The sequence below is a fragment of the Oncorhynchus gorbuscha genome, linkage group LG23, assembly GCF_021184085.1.
Source record: "Oncorhynchus gorbuscha isolate QuinsamMale2020 ecotype Even-year linkage group LG23, OgorEven_v1.0, whole genome shotgun sequence".
Taxonomy (NCBI): domain Eukaryota; kingdom Metazoa; phylum Chordata; class Actinopteri; order Salmoniformes; family Salmonidae; genus Oncorhynchus; species Oncorhynchus gorbuscha.
The window spans coordinates 55715255-55727162 of record NC_060195.1 but is presented as its reverse complement, the minus strand read 5'-3'; the positions used below and the strand labels follow the sequence as shown (position 1 = coordinate 55727162).

General features: G+C 50.6%; 1 protein-coding gene across 4 annotated transcripts; it reads left to right on the top strand.

The window, feature by feature from the left end:
• The first annotated feature begins 8012 nt into the window (after positions 1-8012).
• On the top strand, positions 8013-11908 carry LOC124010885 (ras-related protein ralB-B-like). 4 transcript variants are annotated; one of them, XM_046323639.1, is made up of 5 exons: positions 8013-8154; positions 9477-9652; positions 9845-10053; positions 11365-11542; positions 11774-11908. In XM_046323639.1, exons 2-5 carry the CDS (start codon positions 9539-9541, stop codon positions 11882-11884), a joined length of 612 nt encoding a protein of 203 aa, XP_046179595.1. In that variant the 5' UTR covers positions 8013-8154; positions 9477-9538; the 3' UTR covers positions 11885-11908. The 4 variants fall into 4 exon arrangements, with proteins under 4 accessions (XP_046179595.1, XP_046179596.1, XP_046179594.1 ...); XM_046323640.1 differs by having other exon boundaries at positions 8015-8154; positions 9474-9652; XM_046323638.1 differs by having other exon boundaries at positions 8027-8071.

Sequence of the window (11908 nt, the reverse complement as noted above, 5' to 3'; positions counted from 1 at the left end):
GTATTTCCTATGATCATTGCAGAATAAATTCCTCACATTTTCTGACTGACAGTTTCATAGTCACGAAGTACCCAACAGGCAGTCTGATTAACACTCCCAAACACCCTACCGACCGCTCTGAGGCGTCCGCATGGTCCTAAAGCACACGGTTGCCTCGTTTTGTATTACATTCCAATGATAAAACCCGGGATAAAAAAATGCAATTTCAGAATGTGGGAGGGACGTTCCCCCTTCGCCTAAAACGTGGACCCACTTTATTTCAAGTAGCCAATTTTACTCCATGCGATCCGATTCGGAGCGCAGTTTAATGGTAGAACAGGCCTTTCACCTTTTCCATGTACATTTTTATTTTAGGCTAGGCTACTGTATATCTGAATACCCTACTGTAATTTCAAATGCCTCAACTAAACATTTCATTTATAAACATAATACATATTTTCATGCAGAATAAATTCCACACCACCTTTCCTGGCCATGATAGGTTCATGTTACAGAAGAAGTTTTAACCTACAACAAATTACAATGCTCATCTCTCATTTAATTGGGCCTATTAGGTAGGCTATTAATTTCAAGTATTTTGTTCTATGCATCCAAAAGGGAGCGTGGTTTATAATAAAGCCTACAGTAGAATTTAACAGATGAACAGACAGTTGATATTTTGCTTTGAAGAGTGTAGGATACCACTGTAACTAGGCCTAGTAGGTTTTAGATTTTATCGAGCATGCTAGACAACGTTTCAGAATTCGCGGGCAGTGCAGCATATTTAGGTTTGGGGAAAAGTAAATGCAAAATATGTTTGAATTCAAACAATCTGTTTACAGGTCCACAACATTTTGCAATTCTTTTTTTTTCATTTTGAAGCGGTCAGTTTGTTATATCTGGAGTACTTCTGTCATATCCGGTGTCTCTCTCTAATTATCTCTTTCTTTCTCTCTCTCTCTCTCTCTCGGGGGACCTGAGCCCTAGGACCATGCCTCAGGACTATTTGGCATGATGACTCCTTGCTGTCCCCAGTCCTCCTGGCCGTGCTGCTGCTCCAGTTTCAACTGTTCTGCCTGCGGCTATGTAACCCTGACCTGTTCACCGGACGTGCTACCTGTCTCAGACCTGCTGTTTTCAACTCTCTAGAGACAGCAGGAGTGGTAGAGATACTCTTAATGATCAGCTATGAAAAGCCAACTGACATTTACTCCTGAGGTGCTGACTTGCTGCACCCTTGGCAACTACTGTGATTATTATTATTTGACCATGCTGGTCATTTATTAACATTTTAACATCTTGGTCATGTTTTGTTATAATCTCCACCCGACACAGCCAGAAGAGGACTGGCCACCCCTCATAGCCTGGTTCCTCTCTAGGTTTCTTCCTAGGTTCTGGCCTTTCTAGGGAGTTTTTCCGAGCCACCGTGCTTCTACACCTGCATTGCTTGCTGTTTGGGGTTTTAGGCTGGGCTTCTGTACAGCACTTTGAGATATCAGCTGATGTAAGAAGGGCTATATAAATACATTTGATTTGCTCTCCAGCTGCCTTCCAGGCCATCTCTCCAGCTGCCTTCCAGGCTACCTCTCCAGCTGCCTTCCAGGCTACCTCTCCAGCTGCCTTCCAGGCCACCTCTCCAGCTGCCTTCCAGGCTACCTCTCCAGCTGCCTTCCAGGCTACCTCTCCAGCTGCCTTTCCAGGCTACCTCTCCAGCTACCTCTCCAGCTGCCTTCCAGGCTACCTCTCCAGCTGCCTTCCAGGCTACCTGCCTTCCAGGCTACTTCTCCAGCTGCCTTCCAGGCTACCTGCCTTCCAGCTGCCTTCCAGGCTACCTCTCCAGCTGCCTTCCAGGCTACCTCTCCAGCTGCCTTCCAGGCTACCTCTCCAGCTGCCTTTCCAGGCTACCTCTCCAGCTACCTCTCCAGCTGCCTTCCAGGCTACCTCTCCAGCTGCCTTCCAGGCTACTTCTCCAGCTGCCTTCCAGGCTACCTCTCCAGCTGCCTTCCAGGCTACCTCTCCAGCTGCCTTCCAGGCCACCTCTCCAGCTGCCTTCCAGGCCACCTCTCCAGCTGCCTTCCAGGCCACCTCTCCAGCTGCCTTCCAGGCCACCTCTCCAGCTGCCTTCCAGGCCACCTCTCCAGCTGCCTTCCAGGCCACCTCTCCAGCTGCCTTCCAGGCCACCTCTCCAGCTGCCTTCCAGGCCACCTCTCCAGCTGCCTTCCAGGCCACCTCTCCAGCTGCCTTCCAGGCCACCTCTCCAGCTGCCTTCCAGGCCACCTCTCCAGCTGCCTTCCAGGCTACCTCTCCAGCTGCCTTCCAGGCTACCTCTCCAGCTGCCTTCCAGGCCACCTCTCCAGCTGCCTTCCAGGCCACCTCTCCAGCTGCCTTCCAGGCCACCTCTCCAGCTGCCTTCCAGGCCACCTCTCCAGCTGCCTTCCAGGCCACCTCTCCAGCTGCCTTCCAGGCCACCTCTCCAGCTGCCTTCCAGGCTACCTCTCCAGCTGCCTTTCCAGGCTACCTCTCCAGCTACCTCTCCAGCTGCCTTCCAGGCTACCTCTCCAGCTGCCTTCCAGGCTACCTGCCTTCCAGGCTACTTCTCCAGCTGCCTTCCAGGCTACCTCTCCAGCTGCCTTCCAGGCTACCTCTCCAGCTGCCTTCCAGGCTACCTCTCCAGCTGCCTTCCAGGCTACCTCTCCAGCTGCCTTCCAGGCCACCTCTCCAGCTGCCTTCCAGGCCACCTCTCCAGCTGCCTTCCAGGCCACCACTCCAGCTGCCTTCCAGGCCACCTCTCCAGCTGCCTTCCAGGCCACCTCTCCAGCTGCCTTCCTGGCCACCTCTCCAGCTGCCTTCCAGGCCACCTCTCCAGCTGCCTTCCAGGCCACCTCTCCAACTGCTTTCCAGGCCACCTCTCCAGCTGCCTTCCAGGCCACCTCTCCAGCTGCCTTCCAGGCCACCTCTCCAGCTGCCTTCCAGGCCACCTCTCCAGCTGCCTTCCAGGCCACCTCTCCAGCTGCCTTCCAGGCCACCTCTCCAGCTGCCTTCCAGGCCACCTCTCCAGCTGCCTTCCAGGCCACCTCTCCAGCTGCCTTCCAGGCCACCTCTCCAGCTGCCTTCCAGGCTACCTCTCCAGCTGCTTTCCAGGCTACCTCTCCAGCTGCCTTCCAGGCTACCTCTCCAGCTGCCTTCCAGGCTACCTCTCCAGCTGCCTTCCAGGCTACCTCTCCAGCTGCCTTCCAGGCCACCTCTCCAGCTTCCTTCCAGGCCACCTCTCCAGCTGCCTTCCAGGCCACCTCTCCAGCTGCCTTCCAGGCCACCTCTCCAGCTGCCTTCCAGGCCACCTCTCCAGCTGCCTTCCAGGCCACCTCTCCAGCTGCCTTCCAGGCTACCTCTCCAGCTGCCTTTCCAGGCTACCTCTCCAGCTACCTCTCCAGCTGCCTTCCAGGCTACCTCTCCAGCTGCCTTCCAGGCTACCTGCCTTCCAGGCTACTTCTCCAGCTCCCTTCCAGGCTACCTCTCCAGCTGCCTTCCAGGCTACCTCTCCAGCTGCCTTCCAGGCTACCTCTCCAGCTGCCTTCCAGGCTACCTCTCCATCTGCCTTCCAGGCTACCTCTCCAGCTGCCTTCCAGGCCACCTCTCCAGCTGCCTTCCAGGCCACCTCTCCAGCTGCCTTCCAGGCCACCTCTCCAGCTGCCTTCCAGGCCACCTCTCCAGCTGCCTTCCAGGCCACCTCTCCAGCTGCCTTCCAGGCCACCTCTCCAGCTGCCTTCCAGGCCACCTCTCCAACTGCTTTCCAGGCCACCTCTCCAGCTGCCTTCCAGGCCACCTCTCCAGCTGCCTTCCAGGCCACCACTCCAGCTGCCTTCCAGGCCACCTCTCCAGCTGCCTTCCAGGCCACCTCTCCAGCTGCCTTCCAGGCCACCTCTCCAGCTGCCTTCCAGGCCACCTCTCCAGCTGCCTTCCAGGCCACCTCTCCAGCTGCCTTCCAGGCTACCTCTCCAGCTGCCTTTCCAGGCTACCTCTCCAGCTACCTCTCCAGCTGCCTTCCAGGCTACCTCTCCAGCTGCCTTCCAGGCTACCTGCCTTCCAGGCTACTTCTCCAGCTCCCTTCCAGGCTACCTCTCCAGCTGCCTTCCAGGCTACCTCTCCAGCTACCTTCCAGGCTACCTCTCCAGCTGCCTTCCAGGCTACCTCTCCAGCTGCCTTCCAGGCTACCTCTCCAGCTGCCTTCCAGGCCACCTCTCCAGCTGCCTTCCAGGCCACCTCTCCAGCTGCCTTCCAGGCCACCTCTCCAGCTGCCTTCCAGGCCACCTCTCCAGCTGCCTTCCAGGCCACCTCTCCAGCTGCCTTCCAGGCCACCTCTCCAGCTGCCTTCCAGGCCACCTCTCCAGCTGCCTTCCAGGCCACCTCTCCAGCTGCCTTCCAGGCCACCTCTCCAACTGCTTTCCAGGCCACCTCTCCAGCTGCCTTCCAGGCCACCTCTCCAGCTGCCTTCCAGGCCACCTCTCCAGCTGCCTTCCAGGCCACCTCTCCAGCTGCCTTCCAGGCCACCTCTCCAGCTGCCTTCCAGGCCACCTCTCCAACTGCTTTCCAGGCCACCTCTCCAGCTGCCTTCCAGGCCACCACTCCAGCTGCCTTCCAGGCCACCACTCCAGCTGCCTTCCAGGCCACCTCTCCAGCTGCCTTCCAGGCCACCTCTCCAGCTGCCTTCCAGGCCACCTCTCCAGCTGCCTTCCAGGCCACCTCTCCAGCTGCCTTCCAGGCCACCTCTCCAACTGCTTTCCAGGCCACCTCTCCAGCTGCCTTCCAGGCCACCTCTCCAGCTGCCTTCCAGGCCACCTCTCCAGCTGCCTTCCAGGCCACCTCTCCAACTGCTTTCCAGGCCACCTCTCCAACTGCCTTCCAGGCCACCTCTCCAGCTGCCTTCCAGGCCACCTCTCCAGCTGCCTTCCAGGCCACCTCTCCAGCTGCCTTCCAGGCCACCTCTCCAGCTGCCTTCCAGGCCACCTCTCCAGCTGCCTTCCAGGCCACCTCTCCAGCTGCCTTCCAGGCTACCTCTCCAGCTGCCTTCCAGGCTACCTCTCCAGCTGCCTTCCAGGCTACCTCTCCAGCTGCCTTCCAGGCTACCTCTCCAGCTGCCTTCCAGGCTACCTCTCCAGCTGCCTTCCAGGCCACCTCTCCAGCTGCCTTCCAGGCCACCTCTCCAGCTGCCTTCCAGGCCACCTCTCCAGCTGCCTTCCAGGCCACCTCTCCAGCTGCCTTCCAGGCCACCTCTCCAGCTGCCTTCCAGGCCACCTCTCCAGCTGCCTTCCAGGCTACCTCTCCAGCTGCCTTTCCAGGCTACCTCTCCAGCTGCCTTCCAGGCTACCTCTCCAGCTGCCTTCCAGGCTACCTGCCTTCCAGGCTACTTCTCCAGCTGCCTTCCAGGCTACCTCTCCAGCTGCCTTCCAGGCTACCTCTCCAGCTGCCTTCCAGGCTACCTCTCCAGCTGCCTTCCAGGCTACCTCTCCAGCTGCCTTCCAGGCTACCTCTCCAGCTGCCTTCCAGGCTACCTCTCCAGCTGCCTTCCAGGCTACCTCTCCAGCTGCCTTCCAGGCCACCTCTCCAGCTGCCTTCCAGGCCACCTCTCCAGCTGCCTTCCAGGCCACCTCTCCAGCTGCCTTCCAGGCCACCTCTCCAGCTGCCTTCCAGGCCACCTCTCCAGCTGCCTTCCAGGCCACCTCTCCAACTGCTTTCCAGGCCACCTCTCCAGCTGCCTTCCAGGCCACCTCTCCAGCTGCCTTCCAGGCCACCTCTCCAGCTGCCTTCCAGGCCACCTCTCCAACTGCTTTCCAGGCCACCTCTCCAACTGCCTTCCAGGCCACCTCTCCAGCTGCCTTCCAGGCCACCTCTCCAGCTGCTTTCCAGGCCACCTCTCCAGCTGCCTTCCAGGCCACCTCTCCAACTGCTTTCCAGGCCACTGCTTTCCAGCTGCCTTCCAGGCCATCTCTCCAGCTGCCTTCCAGGCCACCTCTCCAGCTGCCTTCCAGGCCACCTCTCCAGCTGCTTTCCAGGCCACCTCTCCAACTGTCTTCCAGGCCACCTCTCCAGCTGCTTTCCAGGCCACCTCTCCAACTGTCTTCCAGGCCACCTCTCCAGCTGCTTTCCAGGCCACCTCTCCAACTACTTTCCAGTTCATCTCTCCAACTGCTTTCCAGGCCACCTCTCCAACTGTCTTCCAGGCCAGCTCTCCAACTGACCATATGTGACATTCCAGGCTTTGTCAAAACAGGTGACACAACACTCACCTATATACTGGCTGGGTTCAGATGCACTGGCATTTGGCCATACAACCCTGATATATTTCAGGAATGTGACTATTTCAGGAATGTGACTTTTCACCCTCACTTGTCACTGACCGTCCTGCTCCAGCTGACACACTGGTTTTGCCAGCTGCCTCCCAGCTCACCTCTTCAGACACCCCTTAGACCAATTTGCCCACTGTGCCCACAGCTTTCCAGGCCACCTCTCCAACTGCCCATATATGACATTCCAGGCCTCGTCAAAACAGGTGCCACAACACCCACCGATGTACTGGCTGGGTTCAGGTGCACTGGCATTTGGTCATACAACCCTGATATATTTCAGGAATGTGACTTTGCACCCTCACTTGTCACTGATAGAACTGCTCCAGCTGACAAGTTGGTCTTGCTAGCTGCCTTCCAGGTCACCTCTTCAGAGACCCCTCAGGCTACTGTGCCCACTGTACCCACAGCTATCCAAGCCACCTCTCCAGCTGCCTTCCCGGCCACCTCTCCAGTCACCTCACAGGACAACTCCCCACATGTATCAGGCTGTGGCTGGGAAACACCTTGTTACCCTTCTAATATCAATCCAGTTGATGTACGCCCCTTCCCAAAAGCAGGGCCCCAGAAAATTACAACAAGGGGTAGGAAGAGGAGAAAAACTGTGATTTTGACAGATACACCCATCAAACAGGCACCGGTTATAAAAGTCTCACAGACACACACCACAAACATTCAGGTGTAGGTGTTTAGTTTAGCCTAGTTGTTGTATGGTTGAGAAATACCATTTAGAGGGTAAAATAATACATTTGATTATTTAAGTGTATTATTATCTCTGCCATACAGAATGCTAAACATGGCAATGTTGCTCTCATGTTCTCAATAAAGGTGTTTAATTATTAGTCGCATGTCATGATATAACGCCAGGGTAGTGGGTTCGATCCCCGGGACCACCCATACGTAGAATGTATGCACACATGACTGTAAGTCGCTTTGGATAAAAGCGTCTGCTAAATGGCATATATTATTATTATATTATATGCACTTTTCATTCTGTTACAATTCACCCCAAGCACTGTTACTAACCTAGACCATTGGGTAAATTGTAACACTTCACGATTTGTATTTAAGGCAACACCGTGCATTTGCAATTTGATTGACATATGTAATAACCACACCAATTTGTAAAGGACAGCTGTAGGATGTTTGTGTCAAGTTTCAAATACACCCCCATAAACAATCTCTGAGAAACTGACGAAAAGGTGAAAAGTGTTACAACCATCCAGTCTCCTCTACTCTATACATCAAAAGCATGCAGCAAACAAAGGCATAATTGTCACAATAAAAGTTGAATGATGGGCGTTTTTCAGGCAGTTTTAATGCTAGTTCATTCACCTGCGCACAGTTTCGGGGGCGGTTTGATTTTATAAAGGGAAAAATGCATGTATGGTGTGCGCCAAGTTTCTAAATATTAATATTTTTTTTACATGCAGTCTTCAAAAATGGCGCATGCCATTCGAACAGTCATTCTACTCGGATTTCTAACTCGGGAACTCGGGCCTCTTTCTAGAGCTCCGACTTTCCGAATGTGAAAATCACTGACACCATGATTTGGTTTTTACCTCGGCATCAGTTATTCAACGTCGCCATGACATCGCCGACAAGTGTGATCGGAGAGAAGCCGTCTTAGCCCATCTTGTTCATATTGTACTGTCTTTGATGGCAAAATTCCATATGACATCACATCCTGTTCATAGAACGTTTTTTCACACGACGTCCGGGAGTGGTCAAAATATCCGCATTTGAGGCTGGTAAGTGAAATTTGTCCTCTACTTCAGCGTTCCCATGGTGTATACCGGATAACAGCCAAGAAATACACCAAACGCATTACGAGGTGAGACGTTTGCTATCTCTATGCACTTTTGTAGAAGTATGTTCAAGTGGAAATCGATATTAGAAAGCGTGTTTTGATTTATATTTTATCTTGGTCAAACATACCGAAGTTTGCACGAACGTCATTTGATTGACAGATTCTCATCCAATATTCGGTTGACCACAGCGTTCTAATTTGTATATATCCAATCGAGAGCTGCTCCTTGAGAGAAAGTGGCGGGTCTAGAAAAGTAGCAGGAAGAAAGTATCAGAAGTCTAAAATCAAATTTAGATTTTGGCAGGGGTGCAATTTTCACTGGGGAGAGGGGAGACATGACATTTTTATCTTTGGAATGTGATACAAAACACGGCAACGGTATAATGTCCCCCCCCCCCCCAAACATAAGTTGTGCCAAAGTTGGATTTTAGGGCAGTAGTTAGGGCACTTAAAAGGGGCATGCATTTAGCTGTATTGTATTTAAAATAACTTTTGGCTATGGTGAAGGTCTTATAGTTCCAGAGAACAGTGTTTTATTATGCTTTTAATTTCTGTTTTGGAACTGACAATACGGCCTATTACATTGTGGGAACGTTTTCTCTGGTCTTGTAGCAATACATTGTTTTCTATATTAAAAAAATAATAATAATCATATTTGGGTCCTCATTACATTTTGCAGCAGCTACACTAGACATGATGCCTTCATTCAGTTGATGACATGAGGTTGTCACACACTTTCTTCTTCTGCTTTCCACTCTTGTTGTATGCTTGATTTATACATCCATTTCATGATCTACTGATATCATTCCTTCAGATTATTGTAACTATGGTCCTTGCTATCTGGGGTCCTTGAGATGTCTCTACTCCATAAAAATGTTAAATGTTGGGGGGGGGTGTTCAGCAAACAAAGACATGCTTCAACAGAGGACAAACATACACTTTTTTTACGGAGCGATTGCATAGCGAGTCGGAGGCTCATATACAAACTGCTGTAAGCACTCAACTCTGTGGAGGAGGTACTTGGCTAAGCACATGTTTGCTTCATTTCCCAACCTATTGGCTGTGAAGGTGTGTGCTGAAAGTGCAGTAGGTTAGGCCTACATCATTTTGCCCTAGAAGGCTGCCACCACTGCTGAACTCATTAATGAAATTATAGGGGTCAGCCTATGTTTCAGTCAGCTGCCATTTTTGAGATGGGCTGTTTTGTCAACCTTTTACATCCATGTGGATCTGTTTTGACATTAGATGTACATGCATATACAAAACCCTGCCTTTTTCTGGACACTTTTTTGCAACTTTTAAAAGATGTTTTAGTGGCTAATTTACATGTTTGTGTCCAACTGTAGGAAGTTCTGGTGGAGGCGGTTTCCGTTAGTATAGTAGCTGCAGACAGTGTCCAAATCCAAAGATGTCTACCGGAAAGAGTAAGAACCAGAGCTCTCTGGTGCTGCACAAGGTGATCATGGTGGGAAGTGGCGGTGTCGGCAAGTCAGCCCTCACTCTGCAGTTCATGTATGATGAGGTAAGCGCGATAAGTCTGGTCCTTACCAGACTCTGTACATTGCTCCCTTTGTAGAATGTGGTCTGGACGCCCAGGCTAAAGAGAGACTTGGGCAAGCCACCACTCAAACCTCCAATACTGCTTTTCCATTGAAAAGAGTTTACGATTCTCTAAATAAAATAATTCCCTTACTCACTCCTTCCCTTCTCCTAGTTTGTGGAGGATTATGAGCCCACCAAGGCAGACAGCTACAGGAAGAAGGTGGTGCTGGATGGAGAGGAGGTCCAGATCGACATCCTGGACACAGCTGGACAGGAGGACTATGCTGCCATCAGAGACAACTACTTCCGGAGCGGAGAGGGCTTCCTGCTAGTCTTCTCCATCACTGAACATGAGTCGTTCACCGCCACCTCAGAGTTCCGGTACGTCCACTCTGATAGGCCGATTTTATAGTACATCAAACGCATGATCAACTGACAAATGACAGGCTATGCCTTACCCATGTACAATATAGGGCCAGGACCACCTGACCAGGACACATTCTGGATATATACTTGTATATAGTTAGAACATTTAGTGCTTTATATAAACTTTAAGCCATTCAGGAACATTCACTGTCTTCTTGATAAGCAACTCCAGTGTAGATTTGGCCTTGTGTTTTAAGTTATTGTCCTGCTACAAGGTGAATTAATCTCCCAGTGTTTGGTGGAAAGCAGACTGAACCAGGTTTTGCTCTAGGCTTTTGCCTGTGCTTAGCTCCATTCCATGTATTTCTTTAATCCTGAACAACCCCTTAATGTTACAAGCATACCCAGTAAAATGATGCAGCCACCACTATGCTTGAAAATGGTACTCCGTAATGTGTTGTATTGGATTTGACCCGAATATGACACTTTGTATTCAGGACAAAAAGTGAATTGCTTTGCCACATTCTTTGCAGTATTACTTTAGTGCCTTGTTGCAAACAGAATGCATGTTTTGGAATATTTGTATTTTGTACAGGCTTCCTTCTATTCACCCTGGCCGTTGGTTGATTCAGTGTTTGAAATTCACTGCTTGACTTGGTGATCTTACAGATAATTGTATGTGTGGGGTATAGAGATGAGGTAGTCATTCAGAAATCCCGTTAAACACTAGTCCATGCAAATGATTTTGGGACTTGTTAAGCACATGTTTACTCCTGAACTTATTTAGACTTGCCATAACAAAGGGATTGAGTCAATAAGTGTTCCACACTTTTCAGCTTTTCATTTTTAATTAATTTGTTCATTTCTAAAAACAATTCCACTTTGACATTTAGGGAGTATTGTGTGTAGGTCAGTGACATTAAATCTCAATTAAATAAATGTTCAATTCAGGCTGTAAGTCAAGTGGGGTGTATACCTTAAAGATGTGTTTTTGGTAACGTAATCACAAGGCAATAAATGTGTTAATATTAGTTAGCAGGCGTCTTTACGTCAACATTGTGTTTTGATGTATTTCTGATGCTTTCCCCCATCTGTTTATCCAGAAATCAAAGCCTTTACTTATGCCATAAAATAAAAAAGTATATATTTCATTTGACACCTCATTTGATATGCTCCTATGTACTTCATGTTGGTGCTCGTGGGTCTTTTTTTAGATGTAAATGCCCAGAACTAAAAATGCAGCTCCACACTGCTAATTACACCCCAACAGTGTTTAGATCCAACTGGTTCTTCATCAGGACTAATGTATTGTACGGGTCTTCCTAGGGAGCAGATTATGCGGGTGAAAGCAGAGAACGATACCATCCCTCTGTTGGTGGTGGGGAACAAGTCTGATCTGGAGGACCGCAGGCAGGTGTCGTTGGACGAGGTCCGGGCCAAGGCAGAGGAGTGGGGGGTGCAGTACGTGGAGACCTCAGCCAAGACACGAGCCAACGTTGACAAGGTATGTAACCAAACTTTTAAACATATGGTGCACTTCGCTACAGTAGGACTAGAAACAATACACCATGTCATTTCTTACTTAGGATTTCTACATTTTTAGATGGGGGGGATTAGGTTATAGAAATGTGTCAAGACATGGGATACCAGAAGCATGATTTAAAAACTACCTTTACAGTAAATCAACTTTCAATGTAACTATATGGCTGAAATAATAACTGTCCACTCTTTTCAGGTGTTCTTTGATCTTATGAGGGAGGTGCGAAAAAAGAAAATGTCAGAGAGTAAAGACAAGGGTGGAAAAGAAGGCAAGATCAAGAAGGCTTTCAAATGTTGTCTGCTTTGATCTAGACCAAACCTTTCAGTCAGA